The 24,970-nt window shown below is 55.4% G+C and overlaps 9 protein-coding genes across 9 annotated transcripts; 4 read left to right on the forward strand and 5 right to left on the reverse strand.

Moving 5' to 3' along the window:
- Positions 1-1,377: 1,377 nt before the first annotated feature.
- Positions 1,378-2,185, reverse strand: CGCS363_v000838 (uncharacterized protein; the record flags this gene model as incomplete). The annotated part of the gene is made up of 2 exons (XM_036632687.1): positions 1,378-1,932; positions 2,129-2,185. The coding sequence occupies 2 exons, from the start codon at positions 2,183-2,185 to the stop codon at positions 1,378-1,380; spliced, it is 612 nt and encodes a 203-aa protein (XP_036501491.1).
- A 1,979-nt stretch (positions 2,186-4,164) lies between these two features.
- On the forward strand, positions 4,165-5,007 carry CGCS363_v000839 (putative hydrolase; the record flags this gene model as incomplete). Its single annotated transcript, XM_036632688.1, has 3 exons — positions 4,165-4,250; positions 4,313-4,524; positions 4,580-5,007. 3 exons carry the CDS (start codon positions 4,165-4,167, stop codon positions 5,005-5,007), a joined length of 726 nt encoding a protein of 241 aa, XP_036501490.1.
- A 223-nt stretch (positions 5,008-5,230) lies between these two features.
- On the reverse strand, positions 5,231-5,896 carry bna1 (3-hydroxyanthranilate 3,4-dioxygenase; the record flags this gene model as incomplete). Its single annotated transcript, XM_036632689.1, has 3 exons — positions 5,231-5,665; positions 5,728-5,803; positions 5,865-5,896. The coding sequence occupies 3 exons, from the start codon at positions 5,894-5,896 to the stop codon at positions 5,231-5,233; spliced, it is 543 nt and encodes a 180-aa protein (XP_036502750.1).
- A 1,827-nt stretch (positions 5,897-7,723) lies between these two features.
- Positions 7,724-8,883, forward strand: CTR2 (Copper transport protein CTR2; the record flags this gene model as incomplete). Its single annotated transcript, XM_036632690.1, has 4 exons — positions 7,724-7,837; positions 7,983-8,166; positions 8,497-8,584; positions 8,766-8,883. 4 exons carry the CDS (start codon positions 7,724-7,726, stop codon positions 8,881-8,883), a joined length of 504 nt encoding a protein of 167 aa, XP_036502751.1.
- A 419-nt stretch (positions 8,884-9,302) lies between these two features.
- Positions 9,303-11,218, reverse strand: CGCS363_v000842 (Peroxisomal coenzyme A diphosphatase 1; the record flags this gene model as incomplete). Its single annotated transcript, XM_036632691.1, has 3 exons — positions 9,303-10,033; positions 10,133-10,349; positions 10,799-11,218. The coding sequence occupies 3 exons, from the start codon at positions 11,216-11,218 to the stop codon at positions 9,303-9,305; spliced, it is 1,368 nt and encodes a 455-aa protein (XP_036502748.1).
- Positions 11,219-12,708: 1,490 nt separating this feature from the next.
- CGCS363_v000843 (uncharacterized protein) lies at positions 12,709-14,256 on the reverse strand (the record flags this gene model as incomplete). Its single annotated transcript, XM_036632692.1, has 1 exon — positions 12,709-14,256. The coding sequence occupies one exon, from the start codon at positions 14,254-14,256 to the stop codon at positions 12,709-12,711; it is 1,548 nt and encodes a 515-aa protein (XP_036502749.1).
- A 3,260-nt stretch (positions 14,257-17,516) lies between these two features.
- Positions 17,517-19,066, forward strand: CGCS363_v000844 (O-glycoside alpha-1,2-mannosyltransferase-like protein 4; the record flags this gene model as incomplete). The annotated part of the gene is made up of 3 exons (XM_036632693.1): positions 17,517-18,040; positions 18,106-18,544; positions 18,761-19,066. The coding sequence occupies 3 exons, from the start codon at positions 17,517-17,519 to the stop codon at positions 19,064-19,066; spliced, it is 1,269 nt and encodes a 422-aa protein (XP_036502754.1).
- Positions 19,067-19,381: 315 nt separating this feature from the next.
- Positions 19,382-20,658, reverse strand: CGCS363_v000845 (Protein ERD1-like protein 1; the record flags this gene model as incomplete). The annotated part of the gene is made up of 2 exons (XM_036632694.1): positions 19,382-20,511; positions 20,568-20,658. The coding sequence occupies 2 exons, from the start codon at positions 20,656-20,658 to the stop codon at positions 19,382-19,384; spliced, it is 1,221 nt and encodes a 406-aa protein (XP_036502755.1).
- Positions 20,659-21,466: 808 nt separating this feature from the next.
- MST8 (Sugar transport protein MST8) lies at positions 21,467-23,118 on the forward strand (the record flags this gene model as incomplete). The annotated part of the gene is made up of 3 exons (XM_036632695.1): positions 21,467-22,291; positions 22,339-22,713; positions 22,771-23,118. The coding sequence occupies 3 exons, from the start codon at positions 21,467-21,469 to the stop codon at positions 23,116-23,118; spliced, it is 1,548 nt and encodes a 515-aa protein (XP_036502752.1).
- Positions 23,119-24,970: the final 1,852 nt, after the last annotated feature.

Genomic DNA, 24,970 nt, shown 5'->3' on the forward strand with positions numbered 1-24,970 from the left:
CCCCCTCCACTAAGAATCCTTCTTCGACTAAGGTACTCATAACTTCAGCCTAATAAGCCCTCACTTGTTTATAACAGCAATCCAATGTTTCCTTCCACGTTAACCCCTTTCTTCCGCGGGCGTTTCTAGGGATTCAGGACAGGAATACCCACCATCCTGGGTTCCAGCTCCATTTCTTCGACGCGAGTGCGACTGCCAAAACCAACCTTAAAAGACGCCCGGCGACCCGCGTGTCCCGGGCTGCCGGGGGCACTGCTGCTGCTGACGGCGGCCCCGTCCAGCGCTGCCTGGCGTCGAAGACCACCCCACTAGGAGTGGAAGGTCCTGGCCAAGGATCCCCGCGCATTCATCCAAATATCTATCCAGAGCAAACCGTACGCGACGTGCGAAGGTACAGAAAATCCTCCATAGCACCAACAACGGCAAGACGCTCATCAAAGAGGACGTTGGAGGCTCCGATTACTTAACATAGCACAGCCCGGCCGAGGCTTCAGGCCGGCTTGTTACAATCTAACCCATCCCACCTCTATTCAACCCACGAAATCGGGAATCCCAGCTGAACTTCCACGAGCGCGGCCCCTCCAACAGAGATTAGATTTACCGCCTCCATGGCGCCTCCGCCAAGGCTGTTTCCAGCTTTTCCTTCGCGACCAACTCTGTTTTTGCTTGCCTTGCCGCGCTTCCTGGCCAATCCCCGAGCTAGGCGCCGGACGGTTGGTTCGGTCTCAAAACCCTCACCTGCCGCCGCACACCCGTCGGCCGGGACCTCCGTGGTATGCCCGGTGCACCGCCGGGCTTGGCGGCAGGTTGACTTTTTACCGCTTGCATCCCTTTTTCGGTATCCGTCAAATCTAAGCTGATCCAACACGTCGGTCCGCGAAAGCCATTTCAAATCGTAGTTGTACTGCTCTTGGTATTAGAAGAAAAGTGTAGTCTACGACGGAACTTCCCCCAGCAAGCGCTGCGATGTACTCAGCCTCTCAACCGCTTTATTACAGAGCATCAAAAGAGGCTGCGTCCTCAAAGGATAACAGACCCTCGCAATCTTTTGTCAACCCGCACCGAAATTTTCCCAAGGTCCTTCATTAACCGGATGAAGGACCGAAACCGAGAGCCAGCGAGCGACCTCGATCAAAGGTTGCCTCTCTGTCCTTCCAAACCTGTAGCACATGCCCAGCCATCCAAGTGACAACCGCTCGTGGAACCCGTAACACCAAATTCGTCGTGACTTTTAATAAAGCAACCATGCCGAGTACCTGTTCCCCCTTGCTGAAAAATGGAGAAAGAATTTCGCCCGTAAAACGCCATACCGCCGCTGCTCAAAAGGTAACAAAACCGTTTGCATCCGTCCGTGTTGTCGATGTGTCGTCGTTGTCGTCACTTGGGAAACGTAAACCTGGAGGTAATCTTCTCGGGCTCCTTTTTGCCCGCACCGCCTTGTTGCTGTTGCTGCTGCCTCTGCGCGAGGTCCGCAATCTTCTCTCTCGCCTTCATCAAGCTGCTATTGTCCTGTTGCTTCAGCTTCGCGCGGATCTCGTACAAAGCCATCAGCGTCGAAGCCCTGTCCAAATCGTCTTCGCCCTGTTGCGTAATCGTGTGAGCTCTCGTCTCCTGTCCCGGGACCTCCAGGAAGTGATGGGGGTAAGGGTGATGAAGGGGGTGATGTACGTCAGAAACCCCCTTGGGCGTGCCGGGAACGGAACCCTGGGCTGAGTTGGACCGCGAGAGCATGGGCGGGCTCATCATGTTGCGGCGCCCGAACTTGTCGACGCGAGCGGGCGTCGCGGTGCCTGTGCCTGGGCGTGATGTCTGGGAAGAGTGTGCGCGGCGGAGTTCGTCGGTTGGTCGCTTGGGGACGACGCCGCCGCTGGTCTTTTCAACCGTCTCGATCGCCTTGTTCGCCGTCACGAGAGCTGCTGCTGCATTGGGTTCCTGACGGAAATATCGTCAGCTTCTTGGGTTATTCTCGAGAGGCAGCATCGGTTGCGAAGGCAGAGAAAAGTTTGTTGCGGATCTGCCTCCCATCCTACCCCCTGCGAGATGCGCACCGCGAGGGGCAGATTTCGATGGGTGACATGGGCGAGTAATGGGGGGCCAGGGGATGAGGAAGACGAGGAGGAAAACGTACCGCCGCGTTGAGGCTGCTCAGGTCGGCGAGCATCTGCGCCAGCTGGAGACTCTCCATGGCGTCGGGCGTCCTTTGCTGCGTTTGCGTTGCGAAAGGGCTCCTGGGGATTTTCGGTCGCGTGCGTGTAAAGGGACGGATGGAGGTGGTCAATTAAAGTCCAAGGAATGTTAAAGGCGTTGCTGGGAAGTGGATATCGATGGTGGGATTTAGCGGGCGGCCGAAGGGTAAAGACAGCCTGGGAGGTGGGAGGTTGTTGGTGGGACGGGCCATGGAAACCCACCGACGCCGTCATTCAAGGCTTCCGCGTTGTCTTAGCTTTTTCTTCTTTCCCACAGAGCGTCAGGTACAACAGCAGTAGCGGTGTGATGGTGCGCTTGTCAAGTACCTCTAGCTTGCTGCAGGCGGCTTAAAGTTGATTGTGTCTGAGAAGCGTGTGGGGGAAGGACAGAGCGCCGGGTGCGGGTGCTGGTGCTCCTTTGCTGCTGCAGCTGCCGTTGTGGTGACTTCCAGCGTGTGCTTGATTCCTGCCGCACGCCGCCGTGGCACATTCACTACTGCGTTTAATACTGCTGATGAACAGGCACACCACCAATGGACAGCACCTCCCAGAGTACCAGACGGCGGCAGATCAGAAGTTGCAGAAGCGCAACCCCAGGGCGCCCAGTTACCCCGCCGGAGACAAGGCAAAGTGTCCTCTTCGATCTCCCATTGGATCTGATGCTGTCGCCATCTTCGCGGAAGCGGGGAGGAGGAAACCCCCCACACCGAGCACTTCAGCCACAATGCGCGGATCCCCGGGCTCTTCCCTGTCGATTGTCACCGTCACTGTCCACTGGACGTGCCTGGCCTGCTTTCCCCGCGACCAATCTTCTCCACCGCTTGGAGTTTGGGCAGATCTCAGTACGTATCAAACCTGGGGAAACCGTCCCGTTATGCTGCCTTTGTCTGGGCATCCATCCGTACTGCACAGTAGTATGCCGAGGGAACTTAGCTGCAGCCCTTTTGAATTGACAAAGGCCATGCTCAACACTCGGGTATGCTGTAAATGGTCCGCGTACTTTGGATGACAATCTTCCATAACTCGCCATGCTGTGGTCTCTTCGAGAACGAGAAGCGTTTTATTGCTGGAGTCTGACATGTACTTATACTTTGTATTACACATACTAGTATACGCATTAGCAGTTTTCTTTGCGCAAATGATCTTGAAGCTGGAAACAAATGGCAGGAATACAGCTGTTGAGCATGGCCCTGGCAACCCGCTATCCCCTAGCACTCACAGAAAAGCCGATGAAAAGTCAAACCTGCACGTCTGTTCGTCTTTCGTTGTCCTACCTTGCCTCAGGAGCGATTGCATTTCATAGCGATGCGAGTAGCACTTTCGAAATGCCACAACGTGCCCGCGGACGTTGCCTCACGGGGGAATGCTATCTGTACTACACTAGCGCCAACATAGAACAATCAGAATTGCCATGGTCTGGTATGATACACTTATAAAGGAGATATAATATGGCAACGAGCTGGAATAATTATTAATGACTTGCCGTTCTATTCGACTGTTCCTCATCCTGTTGCTGAGTGGTGGGGGTGGCGTGCTGGAACCGATAACTGTGGCTCACTGTGGCTCAAATGGCGTTATCGATGTTCGTTTCTGACCACTCAGGCCTCGGGCTTTCCTGCTTTCCCCGAGGGGAAGTTCCCCACTGGAGCTTCAGACACCTCTCTCCCGCAGAGCAAGCCATTGTCCAGTCAGAGTAAGTGAACCATCTGGGAGTGCAGTTACGAAGAAAAGTAAAGCCCTCATTGAATAAGAATTCAGGGTTGACAATTGCGCCTTTATCTGCAGTTATCAAAGTTCTTGTACGTTAGCAAATCTCCCTTTCACCGGGTATCCTCCCGAGGTTATCGGGCTCGTGAGCCGAGACTCCGATGAAGCTCCGGTGACCACCTCCGACGTCGCCTACCCTCACTCACTCTAAAGAGCCCCCGAAGCGCTGACAGAACCTCATCTCAGACCTCAATTCATATATATCGTCAAGATGTCGATGATTTTCAAGCGCTCAATGGCTACCGCCGCCTCGTTCAAGAAGGCCGGCAAGGTCGTGTGCATCGGCCGCAACTATGCGTGAGCAAACCCCCCACCCCAGCCATTGCCTGTGACCCAGACGGCTAACATGCAGCATCCAGCGACCACGTCAAGGAGCTCAACAACACCCGCCCCAAGCAGCCCTTCTTCTTCCTGAAGCCCACCTCCTCCATCCTGCTCCCCGGCGCCGGCCCCGTCCTGAGGCCCAAGGGCGTCGACATGCACTTTGAGGTCGAGCTGGCCCTCATCCTCGGCAAGCAGGTCAAGGACCTCAAGCCTGACGACTACAAGGGCGCGCTGGCCGCCATCGAGGGTGCGTCACTCCCCTACCTCACACAATCTCTCCTCATAGGCTAACCACTTCACAGCCTACGCCGTCTCCATCGACATGACGGCGCGCAACGCCCAGAACGAGGCCAAGAAGAAGGGCCTGCCCTGGGACATCGCCAAGGGCTTCGACACCTTCCTGCCCATGAGCGACGTCATCGCCAAGTCCGCCATCGCGGACCCGCACGACGTCGAGCTCTTCCTCAAGGTCAACAACGAGACCAAGCAGGACGCCTCGACCAACCTGATGCTCTTCCAGATCCCGCGCATCCTGAGCGACATCTCCAAGGTCATGACCCTCGAGCAGGGCGACATCGTGCTCACGGGCACCCCCGCGGGCGTCGGCCCGGCCGTGCCTGGGGACGTCATCCGCGCCGGTATTCGCGTCGGCGGCAAGGAACTCGCCGAGGGCAAGATTGAGGTCGCGGTGGAGGAGTCGCCTAGCTCGTACGTCTTTGCGGAGACATGAGGCGGAGGATTTCGTGAAGTTAGGTTAATGCAGTATCATGAGGGGGTTTATGTGATGGAGGAGGCACGGCGGTCACCGGTCTAGGATATAAAGTCTCGAAACATCCAGTAGCAAGATCACATGTACTTTTATAGATGGTTTGATCTGCATCGCCTACAATATACCAAACATCCCGTAAACCACACCCGCCAAACTCCATTTTCAATCTCAGAGTCCCACAGCATCACTCCAGGTTAGGGTCCTTGATCGACCCAGGCTTCGGCGCCGACTCCGCAACAACACCGCACTTCTTACACGTGCGGCCCGCCTCGTCCGCCTTGAACGCCTCAACAGCGGCCTTGATCTGCGTGCCGAGGTCGGTGCAGTGGAAGGCCGCCTCGTGGACGACCTCGCGGCAGGCCTCGCAGTACCAGCGCATGCGGTCGAGCGAGCCCTCGGGGCGGCGCTGCTCGAGGACGACGCCGACGGTGTTCGCAAAGCGCACGGGGTTGTGCGGGGTGTTGCCGGGCAGCAAGAACATGTCGCCCTCGCGGATGATGACGTCCTTGAAGACGCCGTCGTCGACGACCTTGAGCATCATGGCGCCCTTGTACTGGTAGAACCACTCTGGGGTCTGGTTGATGTGGTAGTCCGTCCTGGCGTTGGGACCGCCGACGATCTGAGGAGGGGATGTGAGTAAGTTGCATAGGCCTGGGTGAGAGGGGGAGGGGCTGGGTTTACCATGACGGTGAAGTCTTCATTGTAGACGCAGTAGTTGTTGATTGGCGGTTTGAGGAGGTGGGAGTTCTCCTCCAGCCTTGTGTTGGTGTGAGTTGGTATTGCGCGAATAGCTTCAAGTGCATCACGAGCGGACTTACCACTTGGGGAGGTTGACAGGGGTGGAGAGCATTGTGAGAAGTTTGTCGGAGTCACTTGAGTCGCGGGCCACTACTCCAATTCAATAAGTTGCCAATAGTATCAGAGTTGACTTTTTTCCTCCTGTGATGGAGAATTATATGTGGGTTGATGACTCGGCAGGATGTTTATGGACAGGTCAAGATGAGGTCAGGTCAGAGTCGAGGGGCGGATAGGATGGGATGTCGTTGTGTAGATAATGCCTCTCTTTGCTCTAACGTGGCGAATGAGAAGTCAGCATTTAATGAGATTTTAGGCTTTTGTCGACTTTCTGTCGGATTTCCAACAAAAGAGCAGTCGCATTTATCAGCCTCCATCCGCTAAAAGCCGTGCCTCATCCGGAGCGGCTCTTCGGCCTGGGGATTCGGAGCAAATTGAACGGCCCGCCACGAGCTTTTTCCACAACCGACCTTCTTACTAATTGAGATCTTCAACTCGTCAAAAGACTCCATTTCGAGATGGGAAACATCCCAGTGAACGGTCTCATCAGCGCATCATCGGCAACTCGAGCCGTAGCATCCTCAATCGCGCGCAGGCAAAACCCACAGCCGGTCCCTAACCGCTCAGCGGAAACAACCCCGCCGTATCTGCCGAGCGATCCTTGAACACATCACTGTCCAGTGACGGAAGAGCAGTGTGAAGAGAGAGGTGCAAGACAAAAAGAGCCACCCATGTGACGCATGGCATCACACATGTCTGGGAGCCGGGCCCCCCTCGCCCCGCCCTACCCGTCTGGCGCTGTCTCGCCCACTTCGCATTCCCTGCCCTCGCTCGCTGTACGAGGCCGTCTGTAAGAGAAGATGGGACAGTGGACTCGGTAGCAGCCCGCCCTCGTCTGCATCAGCAATGCAGTCCCCAGGCCGCTGCCATCTCACTGGAGAAGAAAGCACGCTGGCTGGCCACCTGATGCCGGCGAGCGAGACTTGCATCCGAGGATGGGAGAGGCCCGGGCGGAACCACCCTCTTAAAACAATTCAGACGAGTCAACAACGCCTTAGCCGCCGCGAATGCACTGCCAGGTCCTTCCCTCCCGCCACGTCCCGCATCCAGCTCGCCCCAAACTCACTCACTGCGAAGTTGCTTACGGCGTAGAGGTTAGAGGGCAGCACACGGCACAGCGCACTCAGCGGCACTGCTCCAGCCCCTCCTCCATCCAACCAGACCAGAGCTATTCCGCATCGACCTTAACTCTCCTGCCACGCACCAGAAGAAAGGCTGACACCCTTTGAACAGTGCCCGTCTGAGTTGTTAGCTAGTCGAGCAGCCCGTTAGTTACCTGCTCCTTCCCTACACCGACAGTGACAACCAAACAAAAGGAACGAGGGAACATCCCGTCGCAACCTGCGCACATATGAGCAAGTTTCCTCAAGCCACGGGCCCGCCACCGACTTCTCTGCGCAGTGCCCTGAGTGATATTTTTCTGCATGACCATGTACGGCACAAGGCTGGATCCGCATACCTTGCCGTAATAAATCCCAAGAATCCCATATTCTTCAACAGGCGTGCTCTGCCCATTCATTCTAGATCGTCTCTCTGATACCCGCCCGCATATCTTCCCCTTAGCTCCCGCTCTAACCGACCACGACGTACCCTCCCTCCCCCCGCGTAAACCTCTTATCTTATCAGACACCACCCCCAGCTGATGTGACACCATCCGACCCCCGACCGCAGTATCACATCCCGAGCCTTTGGGCCCCCTTAACCCTTCTTTCTCAAACATCAACAACCGCAATCCGAACCTCGACGACCGCTTCTCAATCGCCTCCTCGAATCCTCGACGATTAGCATCCATTAAAGAATACCCAGAAATTTCCGCGTCAAAATGGACCACGCACACATGGATCACTCCCACATGGACCACGCGGCCATGGACCACAGCAACATGGGCGGCCACGGCGGTATGGGCGGCGGCATGGGCGACCGCTGCAGCATGAGCGTATGTCCTTTTCTTTCCTCTCTCCTCGCCTTCTTCGCAGCGGCCCCGGAGGCGGCGATGGCGCGGAGCTGTTGCCAATAGTTTGGCTTCTCACCCGTCCCCCCGAACAAGCGCAAGCAATGCTAACCTCCCATGTTCCTCTTAGATGCTCTTCACCTGGGACACAAACAACCTCTGCATCGTCTTCCGCCAATGGCACATCCGCTCGACTGGCGGCCTCATCATCTCCCTCCTCCTCGTTGTCGCCCTCGCTGCCGGCTACGAGGCCCTCCGCGCCGCATCCCGCCGCTACGAGCAGTCCGTCAACAAGCGCGTCGACTCCCTCCCGAGTAAGCTCCTCCTCCTCCTGCCCCCGGCCGAGCCATCTACATGCGCATATATCACACACACATGTCCCGATAATCTCCCTAAACCATACAATCCTCCCCTTCATAAAACACAACCCCCACAAGACTCTTTGCTTTACACATAAAACACAAACATGCGCAAAACACCTCTTAAAAAGAGCCGCCTCCTCTACGAAGGAGGTCGGCCCCCGGTGAGCGCAGATATTACAAAACCCCCCTCCCCCCCTAGAACCATGTGAAAAAGCTAAGAGTCTTGTCTTCCTTGAGGCATCGCTGGCACCGTTACTGAGACAACCCCCTTCCTATGGACAGGACGCGAACAAGCAGAGGCCAGCAGGACCGCCCACATCATCAAGGCTGCCCTGTACGCCGCGCAGAACTTTTACGCCTTTATGATTATGTGAGTTCCCCCTCGTCTTCCCTCCAGCCGCCACGATTGGGCTACATGCGCGGGTGCGAGCAAATTCGGCCGCCATGCCATGCGCTGCGCTGCGCTGCGCTGCGCTGCATGGAATCCACCCGCGCGCGCATAATACTATTTTACAACCGCATTCGTCGAAACTGACCTCAACCTCCCCCAGGCTTATCTTTATGACTTACAACGGCTGGGTGATGGTTGCAGTCGCCGTCGGCGCCTTCGTCGGCTACGTCATCTTTGGGAACTCGACCTCCTCCACAAAGGACAACGCCTGCCATTGAAAGAGCTCCCCCATTCTCACTTAAAACCAACACGGACACGTCCCACAGTTTCAGGGGGCCCGACTTTTGTTTGCAACTGGCATATATCCTTTCTTTCCAGGGAACCGTGGACGCTGCTTCAGAATCATTATTCGCGGGGGAGCAGGGAAGGAGGGTGGGGCGCATTGTTTGCTTTTCTGGATGTTGCAAGTCGCAGGCGTTGGACACATTCCCGTACGTTTATTTCCCTCGGTAGCAAAAAGGACGAGGGGCAGGGTAAAGCAGATCTTCGTTCCGTCATGGCAGCTGCGGCTTCTTCTAGCCGGCAGGCTCTATATAGTTATTTCTACAAAGTGGAAGGGAAAACGGCCCTTCTTCCAAAGAATCATACCCAATGCAAGCATATTTCCCAAATTCTCTCACGTTTTTGCTTCTCACAATCACATCTTGGCCGGCTCCGTCTTCTCCTTGTCCTTATCACCCGCCCCCTCGTCCCGCTTCCTCTTCTTGTCAACGAGGCTGCCCTCCCGCTCCGCCTGCAGGATGATCTCCTCGTCGCCAAAGTGCGGGTTGCACTCGAACTCGGGCTCTTTCCCGTACGCGATGCGCGCCGCGTCGACGAGCATGTGCGCCGTGAGCCCCCACACCTTGAACCTCCGTTGCTGGTCCTGCTCCTCCTCGAGCTTCTCGGCGAGGTTGCCCTGCGGGTGGTCCGCGTCCATGGCGTTCCCGGGCGTCGTGACGCGCTGGTCGTCGACGGGGACGTAGAAGTTGTGCACGCGCCAGGGGTGGTCCTTCCACTGGATCCAGTTGCCTTCGTACCAGCTCCCCGGGGGCAGCGGCCTCTGCTTCTTTTGGACTGCTGATGATGATGACGATTCCTGGTCCGTGGCGCGGAGGAAGTTGTGGAAGGGGGCGGAGAAGACGGCGGCGACCTCCTTGGCGTCGAGGCGGGGGATCATGCGCTCCTCGACGAGCGGGGAGGGGTGCTCTGGGTCGTCGGGCTCCTCGTCGGCGTGGAGGAAGGCGACGCAGGGGCGGACGACGAGCTCGGTGCGCGCGAGGTTGTAGGGGAGGTAGCAGAGGGGCTCGATCTTGAAGGGCTTGGGGATGCGGGCGTCGTCCATGGGCAGGCCGATTTCTTCCCAGGCTTCGCGGCGGGCGATTTCGTCTTGGGGGTTGGTTAGATGTGCTTCTTCTACATTTTGTGTCTCTGGATCTCTTCTCTCTTTGTGTATTGTGGAGAGGACAGAGGCAGGGATTGACTTACACGGCGTTTCTTGCAGGGTGTCCGCCTTGCCGCCCGGGAAGGCGGCGTGGCCGGAGAAGCTCCGCAGGCTGGCGGCGCGCATGGTGATGACGACGCGGAGGTCGCCCCTGCGGTCGGCGTAGAGCAGGATGAGAACGGCGGCGCGGCGGCTGACGGGGAGGCGGTCCCAGAGGGGGAACGGGGGTGGGACGTAGCGGCGCAGCCGCGCGATGGCCGCCTTTGAGCGCATCAGCATGCGGTTCGCGCACAAGTACATGGTTGCTTCTTCCTCTGGCGGCGGCGCGACATGTGCGTCGGCGCCACACGCAGACAAGAGCAGAGAAAGGAAAGGAAAGGGGAGAAAGAGAAAGAAGGAAAAGAGAAGGGTGAAGGTTGAGATGTGAGATGTATGGGATGTATATACTGTATACGCTGTGTGTGTATAAGATGGTGAAGGGTGGAAGAGGGGTGTGAGGATATGGCGGCGATGATACATAAAACTGAAGATGGGCTGGATGCCGCATAAGTCGAGATGTAGAACTAACTACTACTACGACTACTGCGAACGACGCCTTGGATGATGCTACTATGGCTGCGAACTACTGCAAGGTTCTACATCGCGCAAGGAGGCAAAACATAAGAAAGGGTGACAACTAGAGCTCAAGAGCAGGCGGAAGAAAGACTAACCGCAGAGACGGCGTTCAAGGGAGCCATGGCCTCAGCATCCCAGTAGCTCGTAACCTCCTGGAAGTCGTCGTCGCCGTCGAGGATGAGGATCTTTGGTTCGTCGGTAGTGGCGGTGGTGGTGGTGGTGTTGGATGCTGCTGCTGACGTTGCAGCGGTAGCGGCGGCCGGGTCCTTGGCGAGCGCAGCAGGAGCTGCGACGGCGGGTGCGGTTGCGGCTGCGGCGAGGTGGGTTTTGATCTCGTGGACTTCGGCGTCTGTCGGGGGTGTGGTGGCGTCGTCGCCGTTGGGTTTCTGCTGCTGCAGGGCTGGAGTGGTGTCGTTGGTGGTGGTGGATGGAGTTGCTGTGGTTGTTGTTGATGTTGTTGCGTCTTCGGAGAAGGACGGGGGAGAGGTTGGGTCCGGCGCGGAGAGCTGGGTCATGTTCTCCCTGCCTCGGATGGACCTACTTAAAGTTTGTGCGGGGGAGTTGGAGTTGGAGACAGAGGGGGGGAGGGGATGGGAGGGTGCTTTGCGCTGGGAGGAGGCACAAGTGGTGGATGGCTGGTGTAAGGTAGATGAGGGAGGGGGGTGTAAGAGGTGTCGGAGACGGAGGTGGATGGATGTGGTAGTTGATGGGTAGGGTGAACTCCCCGGAGCTAGAAAGCCTGAAAGTCTAATGGTATGTAATGCAGTGTTTGTGCATGCCCGTTTGTCTTCTATCTCTCTCTGTATGTGCTGTCAGGCTAGACTGTGACACGGATGTTTGCCGCTGCGTACGTCCCGCGCGGGATGTGGTTGGCCGGTGGAGAAGTGAAAGAGTGGTGTGCGGGTTTAGGTTTCCTGTCTGGGAATTCCGTGTCGTTGGAGAAAGGAGGGGGGCAAAAGAGAAAGGGAAAGATGATCAGAGAGCCAAGATGCTTGCTGATGGAGTAATGTCTGCTGGGAAGACGAACGTGTTTGGGGGAAGATGGAAAAAAGGCCGAGCCGAATTGCGGGGGTGGGGTTAGTTGAGTGAGATACCCGAGCTTACACGGCACACTGCACCACGACTGCCCCACCATTCCCATCTCACCTACGGACAAGGGGCCGATGACCGCAACTACTTTGGTACCTACACAGATCATGGTCACATATCATCACCATCAAGATGGCAAAATGATGTTCCTGGATGATGGCAGTAATCACCTAGGCACTCATTGGCTCGCCAATAACTTGATTTGTCGCCGGAGGGGTGTGAAGCCTAAGATATGGTGGCCTGCCTGAAGCTCGGTAGGCGGCGGCCGGAGGACGGAGGGGCCGCGGGGCTGGAGGCCGAGGCGTGTGAGCTGTGCTTGTGATAGGCCCCGGCGCGGGCGCTGCATGCTCTACGTCCAGCAGGACCCCTAAAATGCCTGCTATTACTTATCAATTACCTTATCGGTGCGTCTTAGGCACCTCGAGACAAGGAACCGCACGCCTCACGCGGTACCGGAGCTTTCATACTTTCAGTGTGCATCAACGGCTTCATTTGTTCTCATGTCTTCTATTTCATTAGATCAGTCGTCTGGATTACATCTCCAAACCCGCGTCTTTGGCCATACGCCAACCATCGCTAATACGGCTAAGAATAAATGTGTTGACACAAACACTGGCTTCCGTGGCATGCGGCCACGCTTGCCTCAACAAAAATAGACCCTGTCTAGATGGCGCCGTCGATATCCCGCCCATGACGGGGCCGGACAAACATGCAACGCTAAACGCGAACACCGAGACAGGACACCATCTCAAACTTTTCCCTGTCATCCCAAGAGTCTCTGGCCAAACCTGGCCGCTTTCTCGTCCCAAACACGGCGGGCGTGCTGCGTCCCTCCCGTGACGCCAAACAAGCATACAGCAGCCAACCAAAGCCGCCCCGAACGCCACCCCGACGCCGTCGCATATTGAACCCCTCCTTATGTTGCGCTGCCCTCCGGAATCACCCGGATGCTCTGCCTAAGATTCTCCCTCCGTCGCTCATCCTTGGACTGCACCATCACGCTTGCCGTCCTCCTGACGTGGGCCGCGAGGTTCTGCACCGAACGCCTGGCCATCCTGTTCGGTGAGTTGGCCGCCGTCACGGGCGACCCGGTACCGGAGGACGACATAGATGACACCGTCTTTGCGGTGGTGGGCGTCGCCACGGTTCGGGGTTCCGCGCCCGGCCCATCGACCGGTGATGTGCCCTCTGAGACCGCCCTCCGGTGCTCGCCGCTCCACCTGAAGACACGGGAAATGGCGTCCGAGTACTTCACCCGGAGACGGTCATCGTCCAGCGAGTGCGCGTGCATGTCTGGACGCGAGCCCGCCGTCAGTCTTCCCGAGCCCGTCATGGGACCCGGTGGGGATGGGGACTGCGATTGCGTCGTGGTGTTGATGCCCGTCGGGGGGCGCTTCCTACCCGACTGAAGCACCTTGGTCGCGAAGCTCAGTCGGTTCTTGGGAGGCACAATGGAGTCGCGACCCGACTCGGTGCTGGCCCTGGACGATGCCGCAGCCTTCTTGCGCTCGGAGTTCGCAATCGACGTAGCTGTCGCGTGGTAAAGGTCCTTGGCTCCTACGTAGCTAACCTCCATATGATTGTTTCGCCGTGCCGGCAACGTCTCAAAGTGATGCATGCCGGGCGACCTGAGCGGTCCAATCTCCGAGTCGCGACGGCGTGGGCTCGCCTCGTCAAAGTCGAGAATCTCAACACGGGGCGGGACCGGCGATGCAGGAATCCAAGATGCGTAGTTTCGCTTCGAACTGGGACTGAAGTCCCAATCACTGTCAAAATCTGATTCGTCGTCATAATCATCAGTAATAAGGCCTAGTGTCCGCGTCGGTTCTGATGATGATGGCGGCGGGGGTTTGCTCGGGTTGTCCGGTGTTGACGGTGGGAATGCGAGCTTGCCTGGTGGCAGGGGAGAGCGGGGTGGACGCGGTGGCGGGATAGCTTTATACGCGACATCGAGGCCTGTGATCTGCTTGATCTTGGCGGAAGAACGATGTAGTGTGCAAGGTGTAGTTATCGGGTTCAAAAGTAACGGCGACGACGGTAGATTCGGTGTTGAAAGGCGCCGTGGAGCCAAAGCTCTCGTCACCTCTTCATCGCGTGGAAGTCGCCGAGGCGTTGGCGAGCAGCTTCGGTGTTCTGATGATCTCCTGGATACGGGTGTCGGGCTGTGCTGGATCAGAATTGTACTGATCTCGTTTTCGAGTCTCTCGATCGCCCCCCGCCCTGATGGTGCCGGTGACGGCGTATTCCTCCGTCTGCTTCGCGATCTCGTACTATTGATTGTCGTCCTCGATGCAACAGAGAAAGCCGAGACCTGACGTGAAAGACCGGGTCTCAAAGGAGGAAGTGGTGGCAGGGGCTTTCTTTGGTATGTGCTCGACGGTTGTTGAGGAGGCAGATCGTGTCCAGGCGGAATTGCAATCTCTAAGCCAGGCGGCAACTGGCTGGGGATGATTCGAGGTTCCATCTTGGATGATTCCTCGTCGGGACAGTGGGATGGGATTTCGGTGCGGAAGAGGGAAAAAGTCCAGCAAGAATGATGTCTAGGACGAAATCCGGGAGTCTGGCGCAATATGTTCCATACCACTGGTAGCAGCCCGTCGATGACCAAGCTGATGAGCGAGACACCCAACCGAATGCGGCGAAATGATTTTCTAGAACTGAGCACGAAGTCTTTGTCGGTGGTGATGACTGGATCGGGAATGGCTAGCTCAAAGCGAATGACTCTCTGAACAAAGAGTTGTCGTGTGGAAAGTAAAGGCCAAGCCGCGGTAGCAAGCCCTCGTCAGTTGAGGACCCCTTCGATGAACTTCAAGAATTTGACTGAATGGCGGATGTGTGGAATCTCAACGTGCGTTAGAAGAGGGAACAAACAGGTGCCCTCTCAAACGCCTGAGTTAGAGGGGGGTTGGCTGCCGTTATCTACGTCGTGAGAAACCAAAGCATCAGCTGGCATCATGTGTGCCGAACCATCCACCAAGACGTCTGATGGTGTCAAGCTTGTCACTGTTTGACAGTTTGGCTGAGCCACGTTCATTCGTCCAATGAAGCAACTTGCTGCTCACATCCATTGAGATGATTGCTTGATCAGGCCACTTGTTTGCCCGTACTGGTTGCAAGAGGATGTATGCCAAGGTTGCTTAGAGCAGCTGTCCCTGCATGTTGATCTGCAGGGCTGACGCTGTGATGCTCCTGCTCCCTGTGCCACCCCTGATCTTCCTACCTTGACATCCCGTCCACTCCGGGGCCGAGGCGGAACGGCAGGAGCATGAACCTAATCGACATTTACACGCGTAAAGGCGTGGGGTCTTCGGCAAGCAAGGTTAGAGCATCTTCGAGGCTTCGCGCCGAATACTTGGCCAGAGTCCGAGACTCAAAGCAGTCTTAGCTTCTACAACCGCCGGTTGACCAGACGTCGTAGTATGAATGTCCGTCAGCGCGGACAAAGAAGCTAAGAAAATTGTTGCGCCTCGCACTGAACGCTGAAAGATGGCTCTTGGCTACAATTCGCCCAAGAACGACTATCCAGGAGAGCTCTGTTTGTGCTCGGGAAGACGACAGCCCGCGGCGGCCGCGTGCTTTGGCATCATGAGGAGAAACGGCGGCCTGATGTTACTGTCGCGGGGCTGCGCAGGCAGCCTATGGCTCACGCCCCCTTTGCACTCACGTAACGAACGAACAATGCTGCAAACTTGGATGGGTGAAGACACCCAAAATCTGCTTGAATGCCTCCTCGATGAGCTCTGAGACATTGCCCTTGTCGACCCGTCAGCTTGGGTCGAGCGGGGTGCTTCCCGGGAGAGTGGAACATGAGGTCGGCCACCTCGAAAGGGAAGCTTCGCCTTTCCCCGCCGAATCGCCGCACAGAATTGGTCGATGACGGACATCATGATGGATGCTACCAGGGACAGTCTTTGTCTAGACAGGCCGCTCTAACCGAGTCCCAGCTCTCACAGATCTGGCGCCAAATCCGAGACACGGGGATGAATCGTGATTCTGCTTCAGGGCCTCGCAACCTGACTTAGGATCTCGCCTTCGCATCTGAAATTCGTAGGGGACCGGAGAGATGGAAGTAATAGGCCGTTGAAGGTCGGAATAGCCGTTTGAAATCTCTGTGTAATCGGATTGGGTATCGAGCGTAGTTCATGACCTGACGGGCCCCTTTGGAGTTGTTGCCAAACCCACGTCATTCTGTCCGCAAACGGCGATAGACAGCAGTTCCCTCGCTTTACAGAGTCTGGCGGCCCGATGGTAGCCAATCGCGATGCTTTTCCACACCAGCCCCGGGGCCAGGCCTGCTCTGATGAACCATGCGCCCCTGCCTGAGTTCTCGACCAGTCTTTTTCCAGGGCCTCCCGTGTTCACGGCTGAGGAGCTCCCTCATCGTATGGGATTTCTGGGAGGGTCGCCAGGCGCAATCATCGAAACCGATGCCTTTTCTTGTGGCGATTGTAGTTTAGAAGCTCCCGCTTGTGGTCTTCTCCGCCGCTGGACACGTGCTGCGATCTGTGGATGCTGCATAGCCTCACCCTGCCTCAGCCATTCTCCTATATGCCGTACGCTATCACCACAAAAGTATTGTGATCCTCCAAGGCGAAGGTCCAAAAGCGTGTTCCTTGGGGCTGATTTTGAGGCTTATCACAGACGCATGGCCCTGTGTGGCGTACTGCATCCTTGAGGTCTCTGGGACGGGAATGCCTCATGACGATTGCGAGGGACTCGTATTACACGTGTCATGCAAGCTGGCAAGTTACTGCAAGCCCGTGGCTGACAGGAAAGATCCAGGCGAACAGGTCAAATACTGACGTTGAAAGGAGTATCTTCTGGTGTTGCCGAGCCTGAGCACAGTGAATTGTCAAGCCGTGGGGGAAGCTGAAGAAAGGCTGAAGTCGAAGGGATCTGCATGATGGTGCAGCGATCTGAAGATCTCAAGGCCATTCCGACGGCCCAGGAACATCCTCAATCGTAGAACATGAGGTTGCGATTGGCAACGAGTCTGGATTGATGGGTGGTGACCAGAGCTCCTTTTGGCCATCTCTAGCCTTCCAGCGGAACTGGCCTTGGACGAGACAACTCTCAGCCTCAATGCTTCCACGGATGCGGAAAAGAAATTGCGAGCAATAGTAGACAAGAGGTCTCCTTTTCTCATGGCGGCTCATTAACTGTCCGTCCCGCGTTGGGTACGTGGTTACCCGTGCGGGGGGCAGATATCCTGCAGCTAGCTCGAGCACTGGGCAGACTGGAAAGGGATGAGCCAATGCCGTCCCATCTTTTGACTGATGGCTTGCAGACGATCTTCAGGCTAGCCAGGGGGGATCCTCCCGCTTTCTCCCTCTCTTCGTAACTCCCGTGGTCCAGACAGCGCCAGCACAGGTTCAATTTCCTGGCTGGTGTCAGTATGCGTCTGGCGTGCGTCAGCTCGGGCTTCTTCGAGTCAAGCTGGCGTCAGCTACGCCATGTGTCTATGTACAGACGGGCTTGCGACTGCGGTCGCGGTCAATCGCGTTCGCAGCCAAACATTCCGCGCGCGCCAACTGGGTCGTAGTTTACCCGTGTGTCTTGGATCTGTTCCAGAGGTAGCGCTTGGGGTGCCTAGGGAGCTTAGCATTCCTCTTGACCTGAGATTCTCCTTGCTTGTGAGCCGAATAGGAAATAGGAAGTTCATGCAACAATCAACAAAGCCGGAGAGGAAGTAGCAAGTCCTTCCAAGATCGCATTGTGCAGGCCATGATTCGCCGATACGTGAGTCCGCGACGACGACCGACGTCCTTCCGTCTGCCCATCTGGGTCTGGGTACTCCTTGCCATTGGGCTGCTCGAGTCTGCGTACCACTGTAGCAGATTCAGGGTACCAGTGCCGGTCGAAGAGCAAGATGAGCCGTTCTACACGTCGTGTCGTGAGCCAGACGTGACTGGCAACCGCGAGAACGGAGTAATTGTCATGCTGGCGAGAAACTCGGAGCTCGAAGCCGCAAACCATACCGTCGCATCTTTCGAGAGGCACTTCAATCGATGGTTCCATTACCCAATCGTGTTCCTCAACGACGAGCCGTTCGACGACAGGTTCATGGAGGTGCTGGGGAGTACATCCAGCGGAGATGTGACATTCGAGACAATACAACGGGAGGATTGGACGTTTCCGACGTGGCTCAACCAAACAGCAGCAAAGGAGAGCATCGCCAAGCAGGGAGCACGTGGAACGATACATGCTGGGCAAGAAGGCTACCACCACATGTGCCGGTTCTATTCAGGGTGAGTAAGAAAGGCTGGGCAGGTACCGTGTACTTGAGAACAGAGACTCACCGAAAGCAACGCAGGAAATTCTACCACCTCGAAGTACTCCAAAAGTACAAGTGGTACTGGCGACTCGAACCGGACGTCGATTTCTACTGCTCGATAACATACGATCCGTTCGTCGAAATGGCCCGGCGCAAGAAGGTGTACGGCTTCACATTGTCTCTCTGGGAGGAATGGGCCACGGTCCCGTCGCTGTTCCGACACACGGCCGAGTTCAAGGAGGCCTTCGACATCGCGTCATCGTCGCTTTGGACGGCGATGATGGAGCCGTCCTGGTTGCCGTATCCACTGAGATCGTTGATGAGCTTTCTACCGCATCGCGATCGATTCGGCGACGCCTGGAGCGGCTGCCACTACTGGAGTAATTTCGAGATTGCAGACCTCGACTTCTTCAGGGGCAGACAATACCAGTCATTCTTCAGGGTGCTCGAAAGCACGGGCGGCTTCTATTTCGAAAGGGTGAGTCGATAGCTGTACATTGAAGAATACGTCAAGGTACATGATGGTGTTGGGGAGTGTAAGAAGGAAGAAGCCGGCCGGGGTGAATTGGGAAAGAAGAAGTCACTTCCTTTTCAAGACTGCCGAGCCGCTTCCCGGAATACCTCCCCTACGCCGCTGCCTTGGCGACTTTCGGGTTGCACAAGATCGCTAACAGGGATTTGTTGTTGCATTTAGTGGGGAGATGCCGCTGTACATTCACTGGCTGTGGGCATGCTCCTTGACCCCAGCCAGGTTCACCACTTTGAAGACTTTGGGTACAGACATGACGACGTCTTCCAATGTCCCGCGAATGCCCCTGGAGGGCAACTAGAAGGCTCTCAAAGGCTTGGCAACGAAACATTCTCGCCACCAATCGAAGGCGGCATCGGGTGCCGGTGCGAATGCGACGGCCGGAGGAGGAGCAATTACAACGGATACTGCTTGAATAAGTTGAAGGCGCCGAACACAGCGAAAAGGCCTTGGCTGTCTTGGTCACTGTGAACAAACGCCCTTGCATTGGATTGTTAGCGTTGGAGGAAATAATGGGCGATAAATTCCTGTGTAAGTTGCCTACCTGACCAGGATACTTGGAGGATAAACGAAGGAGATACCCATGTCATAATCGCATATACAGCTTTACATAGAACAGATTCGTTTGAAGAAAATCTATAGACTCGATGAAAGTTGTCGAACTCCTGCGGGCCCCCAAGCAGATCGCTGATTTTGACCGCTCTTACGTCTAGGCCGATAACTCCAGAGATTCCCAATCGCACACTACATTACAGTATCTTTCTCATCAGGGGGCTTGCTGGGCCCCTAATCTTCGTCAGAATCATACTTGCCCTGGTAGTCTCCCAGCAAGATATCGTCAACTCCCAATCCCGACGTGTTGTTCCTAAGCCACTCCGTCTCGACTCGGAAGAAAATCCAAACCCAACGTCGAAATACCTCAAGAGATTGCAAAAGGAAAATGGAGCTCTCAAAGTCGGTGAACTTGTCCAAGGTCGCGCTCAGCTTAATGGACCAAGTGCAACGCAGCATCAAATCCATCCCGATAACGCAGTAGTAAATGACCGGCTGCTGGAAGACGAGTCGCCGTCGGAGGCCGAATGAATGTTCCGGGTTGTTGCGCTCCCTGGCTGAGGAGAAGAGAGTCAGGTCCCAATCCTTGGCCACATCCCAATACCAAGAGTAAAGCGAGTTGACCAGTGCTGCCACCAACCACGCCCTGTTCAGCCCGGGCGCAGACGTGCCGGCCGGCAAGCTGCGCTGCATTGCGCCGAATATAATGACCGGAAACGCTGTCGCATACTTGGTTGCGTTGGCAAGATGTTGACCGCCCCAGCCGACAGACTCTTTATACGGCGCCCTCTTTACTCGCAGATATTCAATGATACACTGTCGGAACCGGATCGCGAAAGGCACGGCCATGATGAGCGGTACCATGACAGTTCCGCCACAGTTGCGGTCAGGACGAGCGGTCGAGGAGCCAGACGGCGTGAAGAACATGCAGAGGACAACATAGAGGTCCCCCAAGATTTTCGAGTAGCTCGTCAACACATCGGCGAGCAGGATATCTCCGAACTTGCCGTCCTGAGCCTGCGCAATCCCTCCGATGCTCACGCGCTTCAGCGTCGCAAGGAACCGCGAGCGACCACTGTGTGAGAAGCTGCGGATCGGGACGAAGAAGATGGCCGCGAGGGCGACGAAATATGTCATCGGCAGCCAGTCATATTCGATAACGAGGGAGGGTGTGCGACGGGTGAAGATCCAGAACGTTGAGATCGAGAGGAAGAAGACGGTGGACAGAACAGTCGCGAGGCGGTACGTCGAGAGGTGATGCGCCGGCTCCGTCGGAGAGGATCGTGTAGGGTATCGGATCAAGGTGGGCACGTCGATTTTGAACTTGTGAAGGCAGTGGAGGTTCACTCCCCAACCCCAAACAGCTATCTTGCAGTCAGTTTCAGTTCCGTTTTCTAAGCGTCAGTTATTGGCGACTTACCCAGTATGATAATAAACCCTATGCGATAGGGCAGGGGAAAGGTCAGGCTGAATGAGTCGAGCTCCGACTCAACCTTCGGATCACCGTCCATGGCGCTGGGTGAGAAGGGAACAAGGCATCGAGAACGGAAAGGAGGGGCGGGCTCTACGGAGCCAGAACTGTGTCCAAAGGAGTGACTAGAACTCAAAGAAACTTCATGCGAATTAAAATCCTGGTCGACCGCAACTGGAAGTGTATCACGAGGAATCGACTTCAAGCGGAGGGAGGGATGCGTAGAATGCGCCGTGTCCAGTTCAGGAGTAGATTGAATTAATTGTCCGCCGGCTTATCGTTATCGACATGGCCCGTGCTCTGAGATCTTACGTACCTCCGCTGGATGACGTCCACTCCCCTTGATTGGCAATGGGTAATCATTTGCTAACTTTTTAACTCTGATTGCATTTGAATATGTTAAGCGACCGGTGAATTGCTTCTCGAAAGGACCACATCTCGTTCAAGCCCGAGAAAGTTTCGTCATTTCCCACAAGTGTCACAGTGCCCATGTCCGACCTTGGCTTCTTCACCGAGGCTCACCGAGGTGTCTGGTCACATCTCGATCCGAGTTCGTGAGGGTGGGATCGTCAGCGCCATGCACACAAACAATGGTCTTTCTGACCACCAATTTCAGGCGAGTTAGAACTTTTGGCTGCATTAAAGCGCCCGTTTGACGGGCGGGGTACGTTTCTGCAACGTCACTCAAAGAACATCAACCGTAACCCCTCCGGCCGGCCATCGGCGCGGGAAACAAATGACTAACCGCATGACTGAGCTACCTATTTGAAGTTGTCCTCTGTAGACAACTTTCCATATTCATTCCATCTTTGAACTTCGTAGACAAATTTGATTTCTACTTATTCATCATGTCTCCCAAACGAGTTCCCAAGTACGTCCTCGCTTCCTTGGCCATCTCACTTGGAGGGCTTGCGAATGGCCTCGACACAGGCTCTATCGGAGCGATAACAGCCATGTCTCAATTCAAGGAGTCGATAGGGAACTTGAGCCCCTTCCTCGTTGGTTTCACAGTCTCACTCATAATGCTTACGGGTGCTGTTCCGTCCGTCTTGACCGGGTACCTCGCAGACAGGTTCGGACGCCTGAAATTGAACGTCGCGGGTGCCATTTTGTTCGGAATCGGAGCGTTGCTCCAGGGAACAGCATACACGCTGCCGCACTTCATGTTCGGCAGGGCTTTGGCTGGCCTCGGAGAGGGAGTTTTTCTGGCCAACTTGAGCGTCTATATCTGCGAAATCTCCCCCGCCAGATCCAGGGGTATGTTGGCTGCACTCCCTCAGTTCATGTCGACCGCGGGCGTATGTGTTGGGTACTTTGCCGCCTACGGGACTGTCAATATCGATTCGAGCTTGTCCTGGCGGCTGCCCTATGTAATTCAAGGTGTTTGCGCCGTCTTGTTCGGTGCCGGCAGCCTCGTCCTTCCCGAATCACCGAGGTGGTTACTCCTTCACGGCCGTCGAGCTGACGCTATGCGCGCCCTCGAACGACTCGACTTTTCCAGAGCCGAAGCTGAACGGGACTTTCTCTCTACTTCGCAATCAGAGCAAAAGCCTAGTCTTTCTCCATGGCAGAGCTTTATCCTGCTGTTCAAGAAAGGATACCGTACTAGAACAACCCTGGCCATCTTCATTCTCGGCATGATTCAGCTCTCTGGCATCGACGGCGTGGTCTACGTGAGTCTGCTCAACGATTGCTTCTATGCTCCACTGACGCAAACAAGTACGCACCGCTTCTATTCGCGCGAGCTGGCCTCCCAGGAGAAACCGCCGCCTTCTTAGCCTCAGGTCTATCAGCGATTCTGATGCTAGCCATCTCTGTTCCAGCGTTCTTGCTCGCCGATAAATGGGGTCGGCGGACCTCAGCCATCTCAGGAGGCGTCGGCCTTACATGCTGCATGCTGTTAATGGGCATACTGTACGCTGCTGGGGTCGTCCATCCATACGGGGCCGCCCGATGGGTCGTCATCATATGTGTGTTTGCTTTCGGCCTCACGTACTCCGCGACATGGAACATTGTCGGCAAAGTCTACGCCAGCGAGATCCAGCCAGGGAACACCCGCGCAGCAGCGAATTGTGTGGGAACGGGGGTCAACTTTGTAAGTGCCGCATGCTCTAAAGATTCTCCGTTAGTTGCTGCTCACACAGTCACGTAGCTCTGCAACTGGATCGTCGCCATGATCACCCCGATTCTCCTCGACAAGTCCGCCTTTGGGGCTTATTTCCTCTTCGCCGGTCTGGCCTTTGGTACAACGGCAGTCCTTGTAGCTTACATGCCTGAGACGCGCGGCCGGTCACTGGAAAGCATCCAAGAAGCCTTCCATCGACCCCCGTTCAAGGGCCTGGATCACTACTTGGGACGTATGAAGCCCCGCCACCGGAGGGCCATCCGGGAGGAAGACCCCACCGGCTCCGGTGTGGAGCTCGGTCCGTCCGACCGGTCGGCCGCTAGTAGCGTTGTCGATGCCGCTTCAAGCGGACTACGGCTTGACGTTTCAACGTAGGTATGTTGAATCCCGTCAAGTTCCTTTGGTCTAGAAGGTGAGTCCTTTGTCTCTGGTAGACAATTGTCTACATACTCTACCCTTTCGTGTTATCTACCGAAGACATCGGGCTGACAAGTTTCAAGACTAGGTTGATCGGATATGAGGAGGTAAAGCATATCTTTGCTGTCTTAGGAACGACACATGCATGATACTCGGGACACGGAACTCGACTGTTCGAGACCCAGTTCTGGAATTTTGATGTTATTTGACCGTCAAATTCACGGCTGATATGGGAAATTTGAATAGAATAGAAATATCCTGGATTGAAATGCCATTGTCTAGTCTTGCTATGTGATTTTGCCAATCGATTCATTGGCCTACTGAATGTTGTCTGACAATTCTTGCTCGTACGCCTGCGCTCCTCGTATCATTGATTATTGATTCGCATCATTGTTCGAACCCTTCAATGACATACAATTACGGGCAATTGCTAGAATGAACCGGTCACGAGTTTACAGACAGGCTCAGTAACAAGGCCGAAGTAACCGCCAGCGATGCCACTAAGAGCTCCCGCCACAGCTGCTGCAGCATCTTTAAACTTTTGGCATGCAGCTAACGATCAGTTAGTTAAGTGATTTGATATTAAACAGAAAAAGAAAAATAAGGTTAGAAGAAAGCCAAGGAGATTGCTGAGAGTGTTGAATGCGGAGAAGGAATTAGAAGATAGAAGTAGGCTTACCATCTTCACCGTCACCTAGGCTAACCGTGATTTTCATTTCGCTCATGAGTACACCGCCTTTGTATCTTTGGACAGCAATAAAATTGGGAAATTGAGTCATCTTGCATTTGCCGTTCAATGGTTGGATGCTGCCAGGAGTCAGGAAAATATATTTCCTGTCCACGAAGTCGATTGTAGCTGGTGATTCCGTCCTAGCAGTCTTCATGATGGCCTCGATCAAATAATCTCGCTCAAAGTCCTCTGCCCATTGTCCTTCGGCCTTTATTTTGATATCGGTGAGTTCTGGACCGGTGGAGCCTCCCGTCCACCTGACCTTACGGGACCATGTCGTGCCTTCGTCACAAGCACCAGCGCCCTTGGAGCAGAGCTCCTCGAGGCCCTTGAAAGTGTAGTGAACCGATGCGTCACAGCCGTAGTCAATCTTGGTTTTCCCGTAAGTGATCCTGGTTTCGTTATCCTCGCGTTTGGCGAAGAGGCTTTGGGGCTCAACTCGTGGTTTCAAGCTGCCTAGACCCCAACGGCTGTCGACAATGGCATGGCCGCTGTCAACCAATGGAGACGGTTGAGCGGTAGGTGCTGACAACAGAAGAGCAAAAATGATGTTTTTGAGGCAATGCATAGTGGTAAAGTAAGAAGTTGTTCTTTTCCGAGGCCAGCAATTCGTCTCTGTTAAAAATGGTTCGTCGGATTGAGGTAGCAAAGAAGAGGTGTAGTAGAGAAGCTTGCAAAGCACGTCAAGAACACAGAAGCTGAGCCGGCTCTTATACCTCGAGTAGCTGTGATTCTTATCAATGAATGGTGCAGAGCCGGCAAGTGTCCATCCTCATCCGTGTCGCACATCTCCCAGTCAGCCTCGCCTGTCTTCTGTGATACTTTCAAGGGTTATTAAGATGTAGACGTCATTTGTATCACTTTCTTCTCTGTCCTAGGCAGTAAAATTACAAAAGCCTTGATTTTGACGAAAGGTTCAGGGAACATTTTGATCATCCGCGGACGGCTGGGTTGTGCAAACACTGCCTCTGCAGCAGGACATAATGGTTGCCTGCGAGGCGTCAGAGTCAAACGACGGAAGCCAAGGAAAGATCTCCCCTACGATGTGTCTTGAACTCCCTCCGCTTTAAATCAAACCAA

Source organism: Colletotrichum siamense (assembly GCF_013390195.1).
Source record: "Colletotrichum siamense strain Cg363 chromosome Unknown KSG_Cg363_contig01, whole genome shotgun sequence".
Classification (NCBI taxonomy): Eukaryota; Fungi; Ascomycota; class Sordariomycetes; order Glomerellales; family Glomerellaceae; genus Colletotrichum; species Colletotrichum siamense.